The 14348-nt window shown below is 55.4% G+C and overlaps 1 protein-coding gene across 1 annotated transcript in view; it reads right to left on the minus strand.

Moving 5' to 3' along the window:
* Positions 1-2142: 2142 nt before the first annotated feature.
* The window catches only part of SMAD6 (SMAD family member 6), a 31575-nt gene continuing 19369 nt past the window's right edge, over positions 2143-14348 (minus strand). The window contains exon 4 of the mRNA XM_064517854.1: positions 2143-3046. Coding sequence (XP_064373924.1) covers positions 2505-3046 — 542 coding nt within the window. The 3' untranslated portion in view covers positions 2143-2504. The remainder of the gene's footprint in view (positions 3047-14348) is intronic.

The raw sequence follows: 14348 nt of genomic DNA on the forward strand, positions 1-14348 counted from the left end.
ATGATAAAATCTTCAAGGAGAGAAACGAGGCAGAAGGAAAGACCTGATGTCTTATTTCACATCTTCGTAAAATCCTTTCTATTCCCTTTAAAGCCTTGCTGTCAACTGAAATAAAACTCTAGATTTATTCCTGGGAAGCTGGATGAGTAATAAAAAAAAAAAAAAAAAAGGAAAATGAAGTGCAATCGGCAGGTTGCACAACGGGAGCCCAAAAGCCGACGCCGAGGCTGTGCTGCCCGGCGCGGCAGGCAGGAGCGGGGCGCAGACCAGGGAGCGTCGGTTCATCCCCTCTCGCCGCGCCGAGAAGCTGCAGGATCGCAGGGAGAGCCACGACCGGACGGAGCCTGGTTTGGCACTGCCGGGAGCCGGGTCTCATTTCCACGCGGGGTTAACGGGAAAGGTGGACCGGCCTCGTGTCTTCCAAGCGTCCCACCGAGCAACACGCACGGGCTAAGGACTTGCACGCTGCCATCGCGCAGAAAACGGCACCTGCATCGCACCTTCCCATCCGTACCTTTTCCGTAAGAGACCTTAACAGATACTAACAGAGCTTAAAGGAGATATTGAAGTGCCCTGCGCGGACCGGGGCCGCTCTGCTCGGACGCCCGAGCGCAGAGAGAGGCGAAGGGCGGCTGCTCCACCAAGCCGCAACGCTTGGTCGGTGGCTTTTTGAAACCAAACAAGAAAGAGCGAGGAGGGCTTGGAATTGTCTGCAATAGCACAAAAGCAAACGGGAATATCTATCCTTGGCATTTTCTCTTCCGAAACGCGGAGAACAGGCGGGCTGCGGTCCTGCGGCTGGCGCGAGGAGGAGGAGGAGGGTCCGGGAGGATGGTCGGTTCGGAGGGACGGCCGTCCATCCGTCTCGGGAACTGCTCCGTGTCTGCCTGCAAAGCCTTTGGGTGGTGGGGGAAACGCTGGGGAAAGAGGAGCGGAGGAAAGCAACAAGCAGCGACAAGCAAACGGGCTTGTGGCTGCCTAGGTTAAAATGAGGACATGATTAGCCAAAGCCCATCTTGGTAATAAAATTACTTAAAATAAAAATGGCGTTTTAATCGACTGCGTGAAAGCGATAAAGCGAGGTAGGCGGTTCGGCCGAAGAGCCCAGGCCTCAGCCAAAGAGGACGCAGGGAAAAAACAATCCCTAAAATTCCCGAAAGCTGCCTTAAACGATCGTGACATGTTTTGACACCATTCCCTGACAACAATGCTTGTAATACAAACAAAAATTAACGATGTCAAGTATCAACGCCGGGGCTGCGTGAACTCAGCCAATGTGGTCCCAATTAAACACCAATTCTAAATACCGTTTCGAGGACGGCCGCGAGCTGAGGAGCGGCTGGGGAGACGTCGTTGCGACATCCCCGCCCGGGTCTCTCCCATCGCCCGTGCCAGGGCGGCCGCTTCCCGCGCGGCTTCTCCCGCTCCGCTCCGCTCCGCACGCACGTCCTCCCTGCTCAGCACGCCGAGCTGCCAAGACGCGCGGCACCGGCGCGGGCCAGGAGGGCTTTTAACAACAAGTTGATGTCCTTCTTTTGCTTTCTGTCTGCATTTTGCACCCTTAACAGCGTCACATTTCATGTTTTCCTCTGCAAATAGGAGGGCTACGAAAACATCCCCTCTTAAATTGAAAGCTTATGCCGTCGCTGGACTCCGGAGGCAGAGACTTCGCGAAAATCAAACGTACAGGGATTTGCAATAAACCCGTAACACTTGGCAACACCGGTCACCGGCAATAAATAATGCAGTTAAAAACATTCCCGATGAAGAAAGCATCCACCTCCCGTGCAGCGGCACGGGTCCGGGAAGGAGGGGGTCAGCCCGACGGGGGCTGCACCCGAGGTGCCCCCGGCGCGGACCCGGCCCCCACGCACCCCCACAGCCCCGCTCGCCCGAGCGCCGAGCTCTTCCTCCCCTCTCCTCTTCTCCCTGCCTCTCAAACCAGCCTGATTTACAGAGCTCTCGGAGAGCTGAAGCCCTCCGGGGACCGATCCGGTGTTTTTCCAAGCGTCCCGGCTCCGATGGGAGACGGCCGCCCCCAAAATCGCGCCCGGCTGCAGAATGCCGGAGCAGACACCGCTCGGCACTTAAGAGCCGGGGGGGGAAAAAGACCAAAAAAAAAAAAAGACAATTAAACCCCCCCCCAATAATGCGAATACTTTATTATCAATGAGTGACTGGTATTAGCTTTTTGTCTGGGTATTAATAGTATTTCAAAAAAACCATACATCAAAATTAGGGCTTTCTCCTATTTTTGCTGTATAATTTTTTTTTAAAAAAAATCTGTATTGAAAGAATTATATAAGCCAAAGTGCATTTTCTGTTTTTTGTCCATATACACATTGCACCATACATAAATAATTACATTGTAAAAATGACTCCATAATTACAAGTATAATATATATTTTCATATAATATATAAAACTTTATATTAAATCTAGGTAGATGATATTTGGGAGAGTCTGTGTCTTTTTTTGTTTTTTCCTTTCGTCAGAGGCTGACCGCTATCGATTGTTACTGAGTAAAATCTCCAGCCAACACGGACACGACGTGATGAACTGCCTCGAGTAGCACGGCCCCCAGCCCTTCGCAAAGCTAATCCGCACGCTGTTCGGGTCGTAGGGCCCGTCGGCGTAATCCAGATCGGTGGCGTGCTGCAAGAGGCAGGACTTCTCGTAATCGAACACCTTGATGGAGTAGCCAGGCATCACCTTGCGCACGATCAAAGTCCTACAGTTGGGGATGTCCAGTGTCGGGGAGTTGACGAAGATGGGATGCTCGCTGCGGTTGTAGGCCCACACGCCGTCCGGCTCTTTGCTGAGTAAAATCCCGTAGCCGATTTTACTTCGAGTCCTTCTCACAGTCTCGCTCCTGTTTTCCAGGTTTAGCTGTCCGAGGCAGAAGCCGTTTCCTTGAGGTAGGTCATAAAATATACTGACAGACTGTTCGTACACTGTGTAGAGGCGGCCCACGCGAGTCCGGTGTTCCCAGTAGGCCACGTTACACCAATGGCTCCTTTTGACGGCATCGGGTGACGTACTGGCATCTGCGGGAAAAGCAAAGACACGGTCAGGGCTTGTCACAGCCTGGAGAAAAGGACATATACTTAACGTGAAAAAACAACCATTTCCACCCATCAGCTCTATTCACACATGAATAAAACTTCCACTCAAACCATTACGTCAAACGCCACCAAGGAAGGCAAGTCAAGGCTGATGACCTGTCCGGCCACCCAACTGCCAGGCTCCTGGGGACCCCAAGTCCTCCTTCGCACTCGCATGGGCCAGCCGCTGGGACTAGCTGGTCTCATGGCAAAGGTGCACCAGCTTCTAGCACCGAGGGCACACGGGGCCGTTGCGCTGGTCCGCCAGCATCTAAGTCATTGCTTCAACGCAAGACGCTTGGCATCAAAGGAGGGGAAGAACATTATCCTAACGCGCTGCTCAAGCTGATGGAGATACACAGACCCTTCTCTGATAACCTGCAAGATCAGCTACCAGTTCATCTACTCCACAAGCATCTGAAAACAGAAGTGACTTCAGCTGCGCCCTGATTTTCAAAGGCAACTTTCTGCTGAGCTGAAATGCAGATGTCCATGAACTGTTCACATAAAAGATCCGATACGATCTCTGCTATGTAACATCCTTTGACGGGGACGCAGATATTCCCCCGGGGAACACGAAATCTGAGAAGACACTTCAGGCCACAAGGGCAGCATTTTCTACAAAGTATACATGTTCCTATGTAAAACCAGGGAATTCTCTCCAGGACAGCGAGAAGGGTCTTTTCTCTCTAGGAATGACACTCAAGGAAGATGGGAGGGATACGGATAGCCAGAAGCCTTTCTGAAGCTCCTTGGAGAATTTCCGATGCCTCGAGAGGGAGCATGGGAGCTCCAGCTCTCGGAGGGCCCCTGACGGGGTGAATCCACCTCTTCTCAACAGCAATCCTGCTGCTAGCAAACTGGTTAAAGGAAACCACTCTGGGATTCCCAAGATGGCCTTATAATGAACAGATTCGTCATCCACGGGCGACTTCCTACCCAAGTCAGCGGCATCTTCCCCTGCTCGAGCGCTCACCAGGCGCCGCGGGCGAGGGGACGGGCCACCCCCCTGCCCGGTGCGAAGCTCCCCGAGGAGCCGTCACGGGACGGGGCCCGCTGTCCTCCCTGCCTCCGTGCCATCGAGTCTCATTAACTCGCGCACGGGGCGATGCCATGATTTTGCTTCAGAGCCTCCACTGACGCACCGGCCCTGCAGCCCGCGCCCGCGGCCCCGCTGCTTCTCGCTCTCGGATCGCCCTGGAGCGGAAGGCACTGCAGCCCGTCCGCAGATGCTCCCCTTAAATGAGGCACTAGCAGCTCTGCAAACTAAGGCAACGCGTGAGGATGCCTTGGGGAGAGCAGAAGGATCCCAAAGCAATCCTATGGATGGGCCGACGGCCTGGAGAACCGGGAGACCGCACTCCAACCGATGCTCCGTTATCCTGAAACCCACCACGAGAGAGGGGGAGCCAGGAGAGACCCGAGTCAAAAGGCTGCTCCTCCGGCTCTGGCCCCTTCCTACACGGAGCAATGAAAAAGCAGAGCAATATTCCAAGCGCCTTCTGCTCTCCCCTTTGGGTCGGAAGTACCTCGTCCCGCTCCTTGGCTGGAGCCCGCACTGTCCCGTCCGAGAGGAACAGCCACCCGCGCCAGGCGGACCAGGACCCTCCCTGACCTCGGGAGCAAGCCGTGGTGCTCCGGCCGCGCTGCGGTCCTACCCGCCAATCGATTCCCAAACGGGAATGCAACGGTGAAATGCCGCAGTGCAAACAACAACTCCACACCGAAAACCCTGCACGCCGGTGCCGTGCTAGCAAACCCAAGCGTTCGCACGGGAGGGGCAGCCGTGTTACGGAGCGGAGGCGGCCAGCGTCCTCACCTTCCCCGAAACCCACAGTATGATCTAAGTCACTTCGATCTGCTTTGAAACCTCCCCGTTTCCCCCAAAGCAGCACGCTCTGGGAGCTGGACTACGAGAAAATGCTGATCCATAGGAAATACTTTGCTCTTGCATTGATGATAGTCCATCTTATTTTCGTTTTGCACCTCACCAAGAAGATCTCTCTTCTACAACTGCAAGTCCTGCACGCGCATGTACACACAAGTGAGTTTTACATCTGCTCTCAATCAGTTCACAGCCCAGGTAAATACTACAGCCCCTCTCCAGCCAGCCGGTGCAATCCCTTCCCTTCCCTCCCCTCGTAACCCCCAAGCTATTGACTCCACCTTGGACCTGTCTCTGTGCGAGGAGATGCTGCACCAAACCGAATACAGCCAAATGTCCAACCTTCGGCAGAAGCTGAAGCTCCTGTTCAACTAAGAGAATTATGCTAAGGAAGAAACGTCCAGCACGGTCACGTGAGACCGCTTTGGCGTGACCGGCACCAGCAGAAGTGCCCTCCCACCCCGCGAGCTTCGGGCGTTAAAGCCGCAAGCGAATCCCAGCTCGCCCAGATCTGGCTCCCACCCTCCCAGCGGGCTGGGGACGGCTCAGGGAGTCACTTGCACAGAGCTCTTCCAAGCGCCCCACTCTGCTAGCAACAAAATGCATCAGCATACGCAAAGATTTTCCTCCCTTTCTTGCTCTTTGGCCAATAACCTTTATGTCCTTTGCCATCTCAAAGGCACCCACTGCCCCCAGGCCACAAGGAGCTGGAGGAGCAACACGACTTGCCCTGGAAGGGTGATGACTCCATCTGCAATTGCGGGATGAGTATGTTGCATCCAAGCTCATCATCCAACACTGCCCACTGGACTTGACTCTTCCAAAGCATGTCACGACACCTTGCAACGCACTAGTCACGGGAATATGATGTTTTAGAGGAGGAAGAAAAGATGATACAAATCTAATTTTGAGTTTGGGGGGAAAAAAAAGAGCTGACTAGTCCCGACAAGACGGTAAGACTCATATCTCCACCAAGAACAGAAACTCTAAGGAAACTGGTGACAGAAAGTTTCAGAACCTCATTATGGGACTTCTGCAGTGTTTGCAGAAACTATGTTAATCCAGTTAATGGTATCAACACAAGTCTGACCCAAAGCCCTGTCTAACTAGACATCACCGAAGCAAGACCGTCCTCAGCTAGGTCTGTGCAAATCACTGAAAACAAGAGCTTGGCATGGGTGAAATCTTCTGGCCTTCTCTGACACCTTCCCCTGGTCTACTACCACGCAGACCACCAGAGCATTTTGCTCTTCGAAAAGCACTTGGGCAAATGCTTCTAGGTCTTAAGAGATGAAACGCAATGTGGTCTGTACAAGATGAAAACAGCAGCATAGCCAGAACCGAACGCGGGCACTGAGCCACCGAGCTCCACTCGCGGTTACATCCTCCGCAGCGCTCGGCACGGGCGAACCGGCGTGATCTGCCGGGCAGAGTAAGGACACCAGTTTTCACAGCTCTTTCCCTGGAATATCGTGAAGTTGAGACGCCTTTCCAACGCTCCTCTCAATCCCCAAGGGCTGCTGGTGTCCCCCTTGGGTGCTGCAGGAGCCCCTTCGCCCCCCAAATCTCCCTTACACACTAAGAACGGGATAACATCAAAACTCAGGTTCCCATTCAGCTGAATTAATTAGGGGAACAGTTAGCAATAAATGTTTTAAATAGGCTTTTCCCATGGTTTATTGCAAATTAATGTTCCCAGCGGAGCGAAACACAGGCAGGAGGAAAAGGGCGCCCGTTCTGCTACGACGTCTGATGGCGGGTTGCAACCATCCCTGATGCCATTCCTGCTATCCAAGAACTGGCAAATATTTCGGTAAAAAGACCCCTCTATGCACATGCTGAAACCAAGAGAAGGTTTTTACAAGAAGTGAATGATCAGGACCCTTCGTTAAAATGACTTCCACGCGGTTTACGGCGTGAGCATCAGCTCGCCCATACGTGCACGCGGCTCGGGGGCCGAAAAAAATCCTGGGAAGATGAACTCCTGCTGCAGCCCGGACGTACAGCGAGCACTGCAGCGAGCCCCCGGTACGGGGGGGCCGCGCTGCGTCTCACCCCCGGCCAAGGAGGAGTTTCGCCTCCAGCCATCAGCCGCTACCCCTCGCCCGGCAGCAGGGGCGGCCGGCGGAAAAGCACCTCCCTGCGTGTCAAACCAATATTCCCGTCTCCCTCCTCTTTTTCCACGCCGCCCTTTATGCACGGGCGAGAAAACACGGTTTTATTTACTTGTGTATTTTCCCTCCCCCAGAACAGGGATGCGCTTGCTGGTTCCTTTCTGGGAGAGAGGAAAACGCTCCGGTCCCGCAATGCCTGGGACTTGACGAGAAAACCCTCCTGCACACGAAACCCGGGCAGCAGAACAAATGCAAAGAGCAAATGAAAAGTCCTCGGGCCCGAAGGGGAATGCAGCACCGCTGCTCCGCTCCCTGCAGACCGCGAGCTTCACATTATTCGGATTTGACAGCACTTGGTGCCAGTAAAGTTCAAAGCGGTTCATTAAGAAAAGAAAGATGCTTTATCCGAGACGAAACCAGCGCGGGCCCTGCCCACTGCTTGATGTTGCGTTTAAAAGCAGGCTGGGAAACATGGGCAGATCACAAAAACGCCGGATCAAAGTCTCTCTGATTCATGCGTCGGCTTCTCCCGCGCGGCTCCCGACCCGGCCGTCGCCCGAGCAAACCTCTGCCCGCAGGTGAAACCCGGCGCCCAGCACCGGCTCCCGCCCCACGGGCCACCCTGTCCTCCCGGCCAAGGGTCCTTCCCACGGGCCATCGCGGATAGCGGGGACATTCACGAACGGAGGCATCTGCCACCCCCCAGCAAAGCTGCCCGTGCCCGTAGCTGCAGCTGGGGAGGGAAACGGGGGAGAGGAGGGACGTAGCTACCCAGAATACACCAAAACTCCCCCGTGATTTACACGGCAGTGGCAACTGCTAGGGAAGCTTGGCAGTGATTTTCTCCAGAAGCAGAGTTTTTCATGACCGCAGTGCTTCGAGGGATATTTTTGTGCTGTCTCTTCCTGAAACGGTCAAAAATCACAGCGTTTTGGTTTTTTAAATGGACACCCCCACGAGCAACAAGTGATGTCAACCTCCCTTTTACGGAGCAGCCCCTAATATCACTGATGCATTTTCCAAAACGCGTGTATCACCAGTCACCCGACGGAAAAACCATGCACGTAAAATAAATAAAGCTACTGCACTAGCCGGGATCTGAACGCCCATCTGGGCGCCCGGAGAAGTCCCGAGCGGCTGCGAAGAGAGGAAGCGGGATTTCCAGGGGCGCCCCGTGGCCGTGCCCGATTCCCGCGCCCGGCCTTTCCCACGGCACCGCGGCCGCGTCGCGGGCAGCCCAAGGCCGCTCCGACCGAACATGCCGGCGCGTGGGACCGGCACCGTTATACGCACAAACAGGTCACTGCGAACGAGCCGCCAGAGAAGAAGCCAGCCCAAAGCACGTGCACGCTTCCCCCCAGTCCTTTCACAGTTCACCAGGGAGCCATCGGCTGAAATAATCCCCGACTAAAGCCCTCAGAAACAAGCTGCAGGGTAACGAAGAGGTTAAAACTTTCCACGGCAGAAATGGAATTTTTATGGCCCTGCAAAAAAGAAAAAAAAATTAATTGTCAATCCGCCCCAGCAAAGCTCACGATCATTTTCATTAAGCCAATATACTTAAAATACCTCAGCCTTACAAGCTTCAGCTGGAATGCATCACTTCAGCCCCCCTGCCCCCCCGAAAACCCACCCCGCTGAACAGCGTACGGCGCGAAGTCGCCGCGCGGGAGCCCCGGGGCTCCAGCACCCTCCTGTCCCCGCCGTCTCGAGCACGGCGATAGCCCCGAGCGGGGCCAGACAGCAGCTCTTTGCAGTTAAAATGTCACTACCACCATCACTTATTTGTAGGAGCCAACTACGAAAGAAGTCACTCCCTGGTGACGCTGGGGTCCGGGCCGCCGGCGTCCCCGCTCCCTGCCCCTGCTCCAAGGCCTCAGGCTGCCGCTCCCTCATCCTAGGGAAATAACCCCAAAATCCCAGAGCGGGCGGATGCTCGGGGAAGGCGAGCAGCCTCCTCGCAGCGAAGCCCCAATGCAACTGCTCATGGAAAATGGAAGCAAAAATATATATATATACACACATATATGCAGCCCCCCAGAAGTTCTCAGTGGAAAGTGCGATTTTGTTGACCGGGTCTCTAAGGGCCAAGTTGGCCCGCGAGCGTGCCGAGGGCGGCGGGCTGCCATCCCGTGCCGAGCCGTGGGAATCCGGAGGAGCAGCGGTGCCCAGGGTGTCTGCACCGTCCCCCGGCAAGGGAGGTCCTACACGGGATGGAGGCAGCTCCCAGCTTTGACCAAGACAAACCACATGCTCCCCAACCCATAAAGGTCCGTGAGAAGTCGCCAAAAGCTCCACAATCGTTTACCGAGCTCAACCCATCACACTGGTCCTTCAAACAGCATCTGGGTTCCCCTCCTCCTCCTCCTCCTTCTTCTTCTTTTCTTCTTCTTCCTTTTCTTCCTCCTCCTCCTCCTCCAGCCACCAACCTTGGGCCAGAGCTCTGGTGCTGCCCAGCCTCCTCCATGAGCTGCTTTAATTCATAAACTCAGTAGATGATTAACTCAGAAGAACACTTGTGCTGGGTTAATTAATTAAATTAGCTCCGAAAAGGGTCTGATGCGCAGCAGAGCTGATGCAAGGCGGGGGGGGACGGCGGTGGAGGAGGCGCGTGGAGAGGACCGGGGGGGAAAGGGGGACATTTCCATGGCAGCCCGGGAAACAAAAGCAACACAGGGCGGCAGACAATGCCAAGAATTCGGACGAGAACAATTTTCTCGGCAGAAAAGAAACCGCTCCACAAAATCATCAGCTCAGGCTCTTTTTTTTTTTAACATCCTTCAAATAGAAACACGCCGCGGCGGGTTCTGTTGTGAAGCTGGTAAGACGTCATCACCTAGGTTATTTGGAAGCTAAAGTCAAGAAGTTTGTTCCCGACGCATCTTCTCCAGCCGTCAGACGCTCAGTCCACAACACTGTTTTAAGGTGATTTACCCAGTTTTTCCCAGCTCCCCTGCACAGTTCACAAAGGTCTTTTCAGCTAAGGGTAAACAATCCAAAAAAGAAAGAAAATTGAAAAAGTGCAACTCAGGTATTTCTCACTGATGTTTTTACATGTTACTTCCAATGTTCTCGGAGATGTAGGTGACTTTTGGAGTTGAGCGGTCTCAATGTGCCCTCGGCTTCCCTCGCTCGCAGCTTCCGTAGGCACGTGCATCGCTCCGACGCCGGGATGCTGGGCATGCAACCGCCCTATCGCCGCCGTAGAAGATAACACGAAGATAACACGAGGATGCAAGTACGTCTTCACGAGGAGCCCAAACGCAACCACCTCCAGCGTCATCGGCCACAACCTGGCTGCGATTTCTGCAGTTTTGGATATCAGCCCTGGGTAGCTCCAGTCCCAGCACAAGCCCAAGGTCCCGCTCCAAGGGGCCGGGGTGCCGGCCGGCCGGCCGAGCCGGGGAAAGGCAGCGGGGAACGCCCGCAGGAACCGCTTTTCTGCAAAATCTGGGGATTTGCTGAAAATCCTCCCAGCAGTGTCCAGGAGGCTCTGGACCCTGGAGGGCAAGGCACGCAAACAGGCTGGACGCAGGGGAAAAGCCCCGGGAACGCAGGGCAGGAGCACGGGAGCGCAGGCAGCACCCTCAGCTCCGGAATGGGACCAAAAATGGGGGCGAAAAAGCCTTTTTTGTGATTTTGTGGCTGAGAGCTCAGAAGCTCCCCGCTCCTTTGGACAAACGTGGTCGCAATCCCTTTTCCCGCGCTCGAGCTACAGAAACGCCGAGAACCTGGCAGAAACCCTCCAGTAACTCGCTGGGCTATAAACGTCCCTTTTCACCCCAGCAAAGCCGAACCCATCACCCCGCCGCGGGCACCACCCTTCCCGCGCTCCTTCTCCCGGCCGCCCGGCCCGGCGTGCTGCCAGCGCTCGGTATTAACTAATCCGGGGGACGGACGCCCGCCGCGGTGCCGGCTGCTCCGGCTGCCTCCTCCCAGGCAGCCGGTCGGAGCAGGCGGGGATGCTTTCGGGGAGCCCGGCCGGGAGTGACGCGACGGGCAGCGGAGCCGGGAACGCCTCCGTGCACCGGAGCATCCTGAGGTGCAAGAGGGATCCTGCAAAGCAGCGTATAGATAATAAGAGGTTCCTCTTGTCGAGCAGCTTCAGCCGACAGCTTCAAAGCGTTTTAAAAGCAGTAGCTAATTACAAGGTCCCGGCGAGCAGCGAGAGCAGCACTGATGCTTCCCTCCTCGCCCAGGCCCTCCGGGCAGCGCACACCAGGCACCCGGCGGCAGATCCCGACCCGCGACGCGGCTGCCGCCGGGGCGAGCGCGGGGCAATCGATGGAGGCGGCTTGGAGAAATTAAGTGATTTTCTCAGCATCGTGGAGGCAGGTAACGGCAGAGCTCGCCAGGCGCAGCCCTAAAGCCTAGGAACTGGCTTAGCGGGGAGCTTCTGGTCCAGAGAGCTGAGGCTCAGGCTGCGATAAGACGAAAGCTCTGCCTGGTTCACGCTAACATCAAATAAAGCCAGGTTTTAGGGCAGACCGGCCACCACTGGGTTGCAAAGGTGTTTTGGGGAGCCAGATGTTGCCTCTCTGGGAGGATGTCACGAAGGCAGCCAGGGAGGTGGAAACGCTTGCATCCCACACTGCCGCATCGCGGGAAGCTCTTGACCGGCCACCGCGGCGGCGGGACAGCTCACGTGACGTGGGACGCTGACCCACGGCCCTCTACTCTGCCGCTATCAGCTTTCCAACGACGCGGGAAGCCAAGCCGGCCGCGGGCTCAACGGCTTCGCGACGCTTCGCTATTTTTGCAAACCAGCAAGCGATGCTCCCGCCCCGGCCGGGAGGAGCGACGCTTTCGGCTCCGCGGGCAGAGACGGGGAGTCGGCGGCTCGACGGGGCACGGGAACGGCAGCTCTCACCTGGCTGCCCCGCCGCTCCGGGGCCAGGGCCCCAGGCACGCCGCCTTTTCCACCAGCGAGTCCATGCATTTCCGTGCAAACATCTCCTGGGACTCTTCCAGGCCTCCGCCGCGGCGCGGAGCCGCTCCGTGACAGCCGCCCATGGCCCCCGTCCACGGGCTCTTGCTCCCTCTTGGAGCCAAGACTAAACAATGACTTCAGCATCCCGGGATTTAAGCCGTAGCTGCTCCCTAGCATCCCTGGTCCGACAGCGCGGTGCCGGACCGCCACGCGCCCCCGACCCCTCCTCACACCGGCACGGGGCAAAGAGGGGCGATGCCAACGGGGCCGGGCCGGGCGTCCCAGCTCGCTCGGGATAAGCCTGCCCCAAAGCACAAACATCCCTCCCGTCGTTCCCAGCCGCTCCGGAACGGCGCTGTAAATCTAGGAAAATTCAGATAAACAGCAACTCTGCGCGGGGGATAAGCAGGGGTGGGGGTGGGAACCGGCACGGCTGCTGAAGCCAGGGAGAGCCTCCGAAAGCATCTTTGCAATCATCTCCCAAATTACAAAATTCCTAACCATGTATTTGCACATCGAGAGTGGAGGTGACTCATGCTAATTACCCTCCCCGTCCAAGAGGGACTTGTTTTCATTTCCAAAAACCACAGTTTCTTTAAAAAAAAAAAAAAAAAGGAAAATACCAAAATATACACACACGGCTCAGTGGGACACATCCCTCCTGCTGCACCAGCACGGATCCAGCCCAGCCCAACGCGCCTGGACGTGCAAAGAGAAAGGGCTCAAGGTGCCGCAGTCAAAATCCCCTCCCCTCTCCTGGCCACGCTCACCTCTTTCTTGGAGGGCAGCAGAGATTTTACAGCTAAAAAATCCTAAAAAACACCTTTTTGGGAACAGCCTGCTCAGGGTTCCCAGTTGCAATTTCGCAGTCCCCAATTTCTGCCCATGTTCTCGGGAACCCACAGGCTGCGGTTATAAACCTGGGAAATTAAGGACCAGACTAAATGACTTTCTCATTGAGAGGGAAAAGGAACGCACAACAGGTAGGGCTCTTGGTGAATCGAGGACAGGGAGATCAACGGAGCGTGTGAACGCTTCGCCATGGCCAACGACTTCAAGACTATGCACCCTGAACACAGCTGAGTGTTAGAAATGTCAAATTCCCTCTCTCCCCTCAAGGGGAATTGCTTTGAAAAAATAAAGCAAGGCGTATTGGGGGAAATATGTCTGGTACTGTAGGTTGCAAAGGCAGCCTGTCAGCCACCTAAAGAGACTCAGCTCTCTTCTCTCTGCTCTAGCAAAATAGGTCACATACGTACAAAATACGCACGCATGCAAAGAAACCCCCTGCACCGAACCAGAGGAATCACCGAGTGCAAAATCCGCATCAGAGATTTTGCAGAAGTGCATTAACGGAGCGGCAGAGAGGGCTCCAGGAGCGCCGTATTTCCGCCTCCGGATTGCTTTGGCTCGTTATTGCAACACTTCTGCCTGCTTCTGATGGCGAGCAGCGGCGGTGGATGGTACCGAAGGCGGGCTCATCACTAAACCTCAATATTCTCATGGTGCAAACAAACGACGCTATCAACATTAGACGTTTTGTCAAGTTACTGCGCTAGAACCCTTAAATTGTTAAAAATAGGAAAGAAACTGCACAGTTCACATATTTTATAAAGCTGGGTTAAATCAACATCTGCAAAAAATATCCCTGTTAAACGAAATAGCAGGATTTCATTAAGTAAATTGCAAGTTGGCAAAAATTCTGAAAGAAAGGGAAAAAGCCACAGCCAGCCCTGTAATTTAAACCTTATTTTAACTGTGACAGCATGACTGCAAGAGGCTGCATTTCCAAGTGAAAAAATAAAATAAAGTCTAAAAAAATTCCCCGTTCTCCCCGCTTCCCCACCCCGGCGGACCGCAATGTCTGCGCTAATTATAACGTTCCCGAGAGTTTCCCCAGCACGATGAAGAGCGAGGAGGACCCTCGCCCGGCCCCGCGGCGGCTGTCGCTCTCCGGCCGGCCGGGCACGGGGGACGCGGTGCCGACCGCCCGCCGAAACCCCGCGCCGAGCCGGGCGCAAGCTTTGGGGTTTCTGCTCCGCATCCGTCCCACCTCACCTCCTCCTGCAGAGCTGGTCCTCCAGGGACCTCCAGGTGCCTGCAGCGATGGGACAGCTTGAGACCTACCTTCTCCTAAGACCAGCACGTAATGGAGAAGACCTGCTGCTTGCACCTCCTCGGGGACGGCACGCTTGGGTGCATCGGGGGACGCCGTGCCCGACTGCAGCGCGACGCCAGCTCCCAGCCGGAAAGCTCCAAAAATCACCCTGCCCGGCCCAAAACTAGCCGAATGGATGGTTTTCCCACACCTGCCTA

Source organism: Dromaius novaehollandiae, chromosome 10 (genome assembly GCF_036370855.1).
Source record: "Dromaius novaehollandiae isolate bDroNov1 chromosome 10, bDroNov1.hap1, whole genome shotgun sequence".
In the NCBI taxonomy this organism is placed as follows: domain Eukaryota; kingdom Metazoa; phylum Chordata; class Aves; order Casuariiformes; family Dromaiidae; genus Dromaius; species Dromaius novaehollandiae.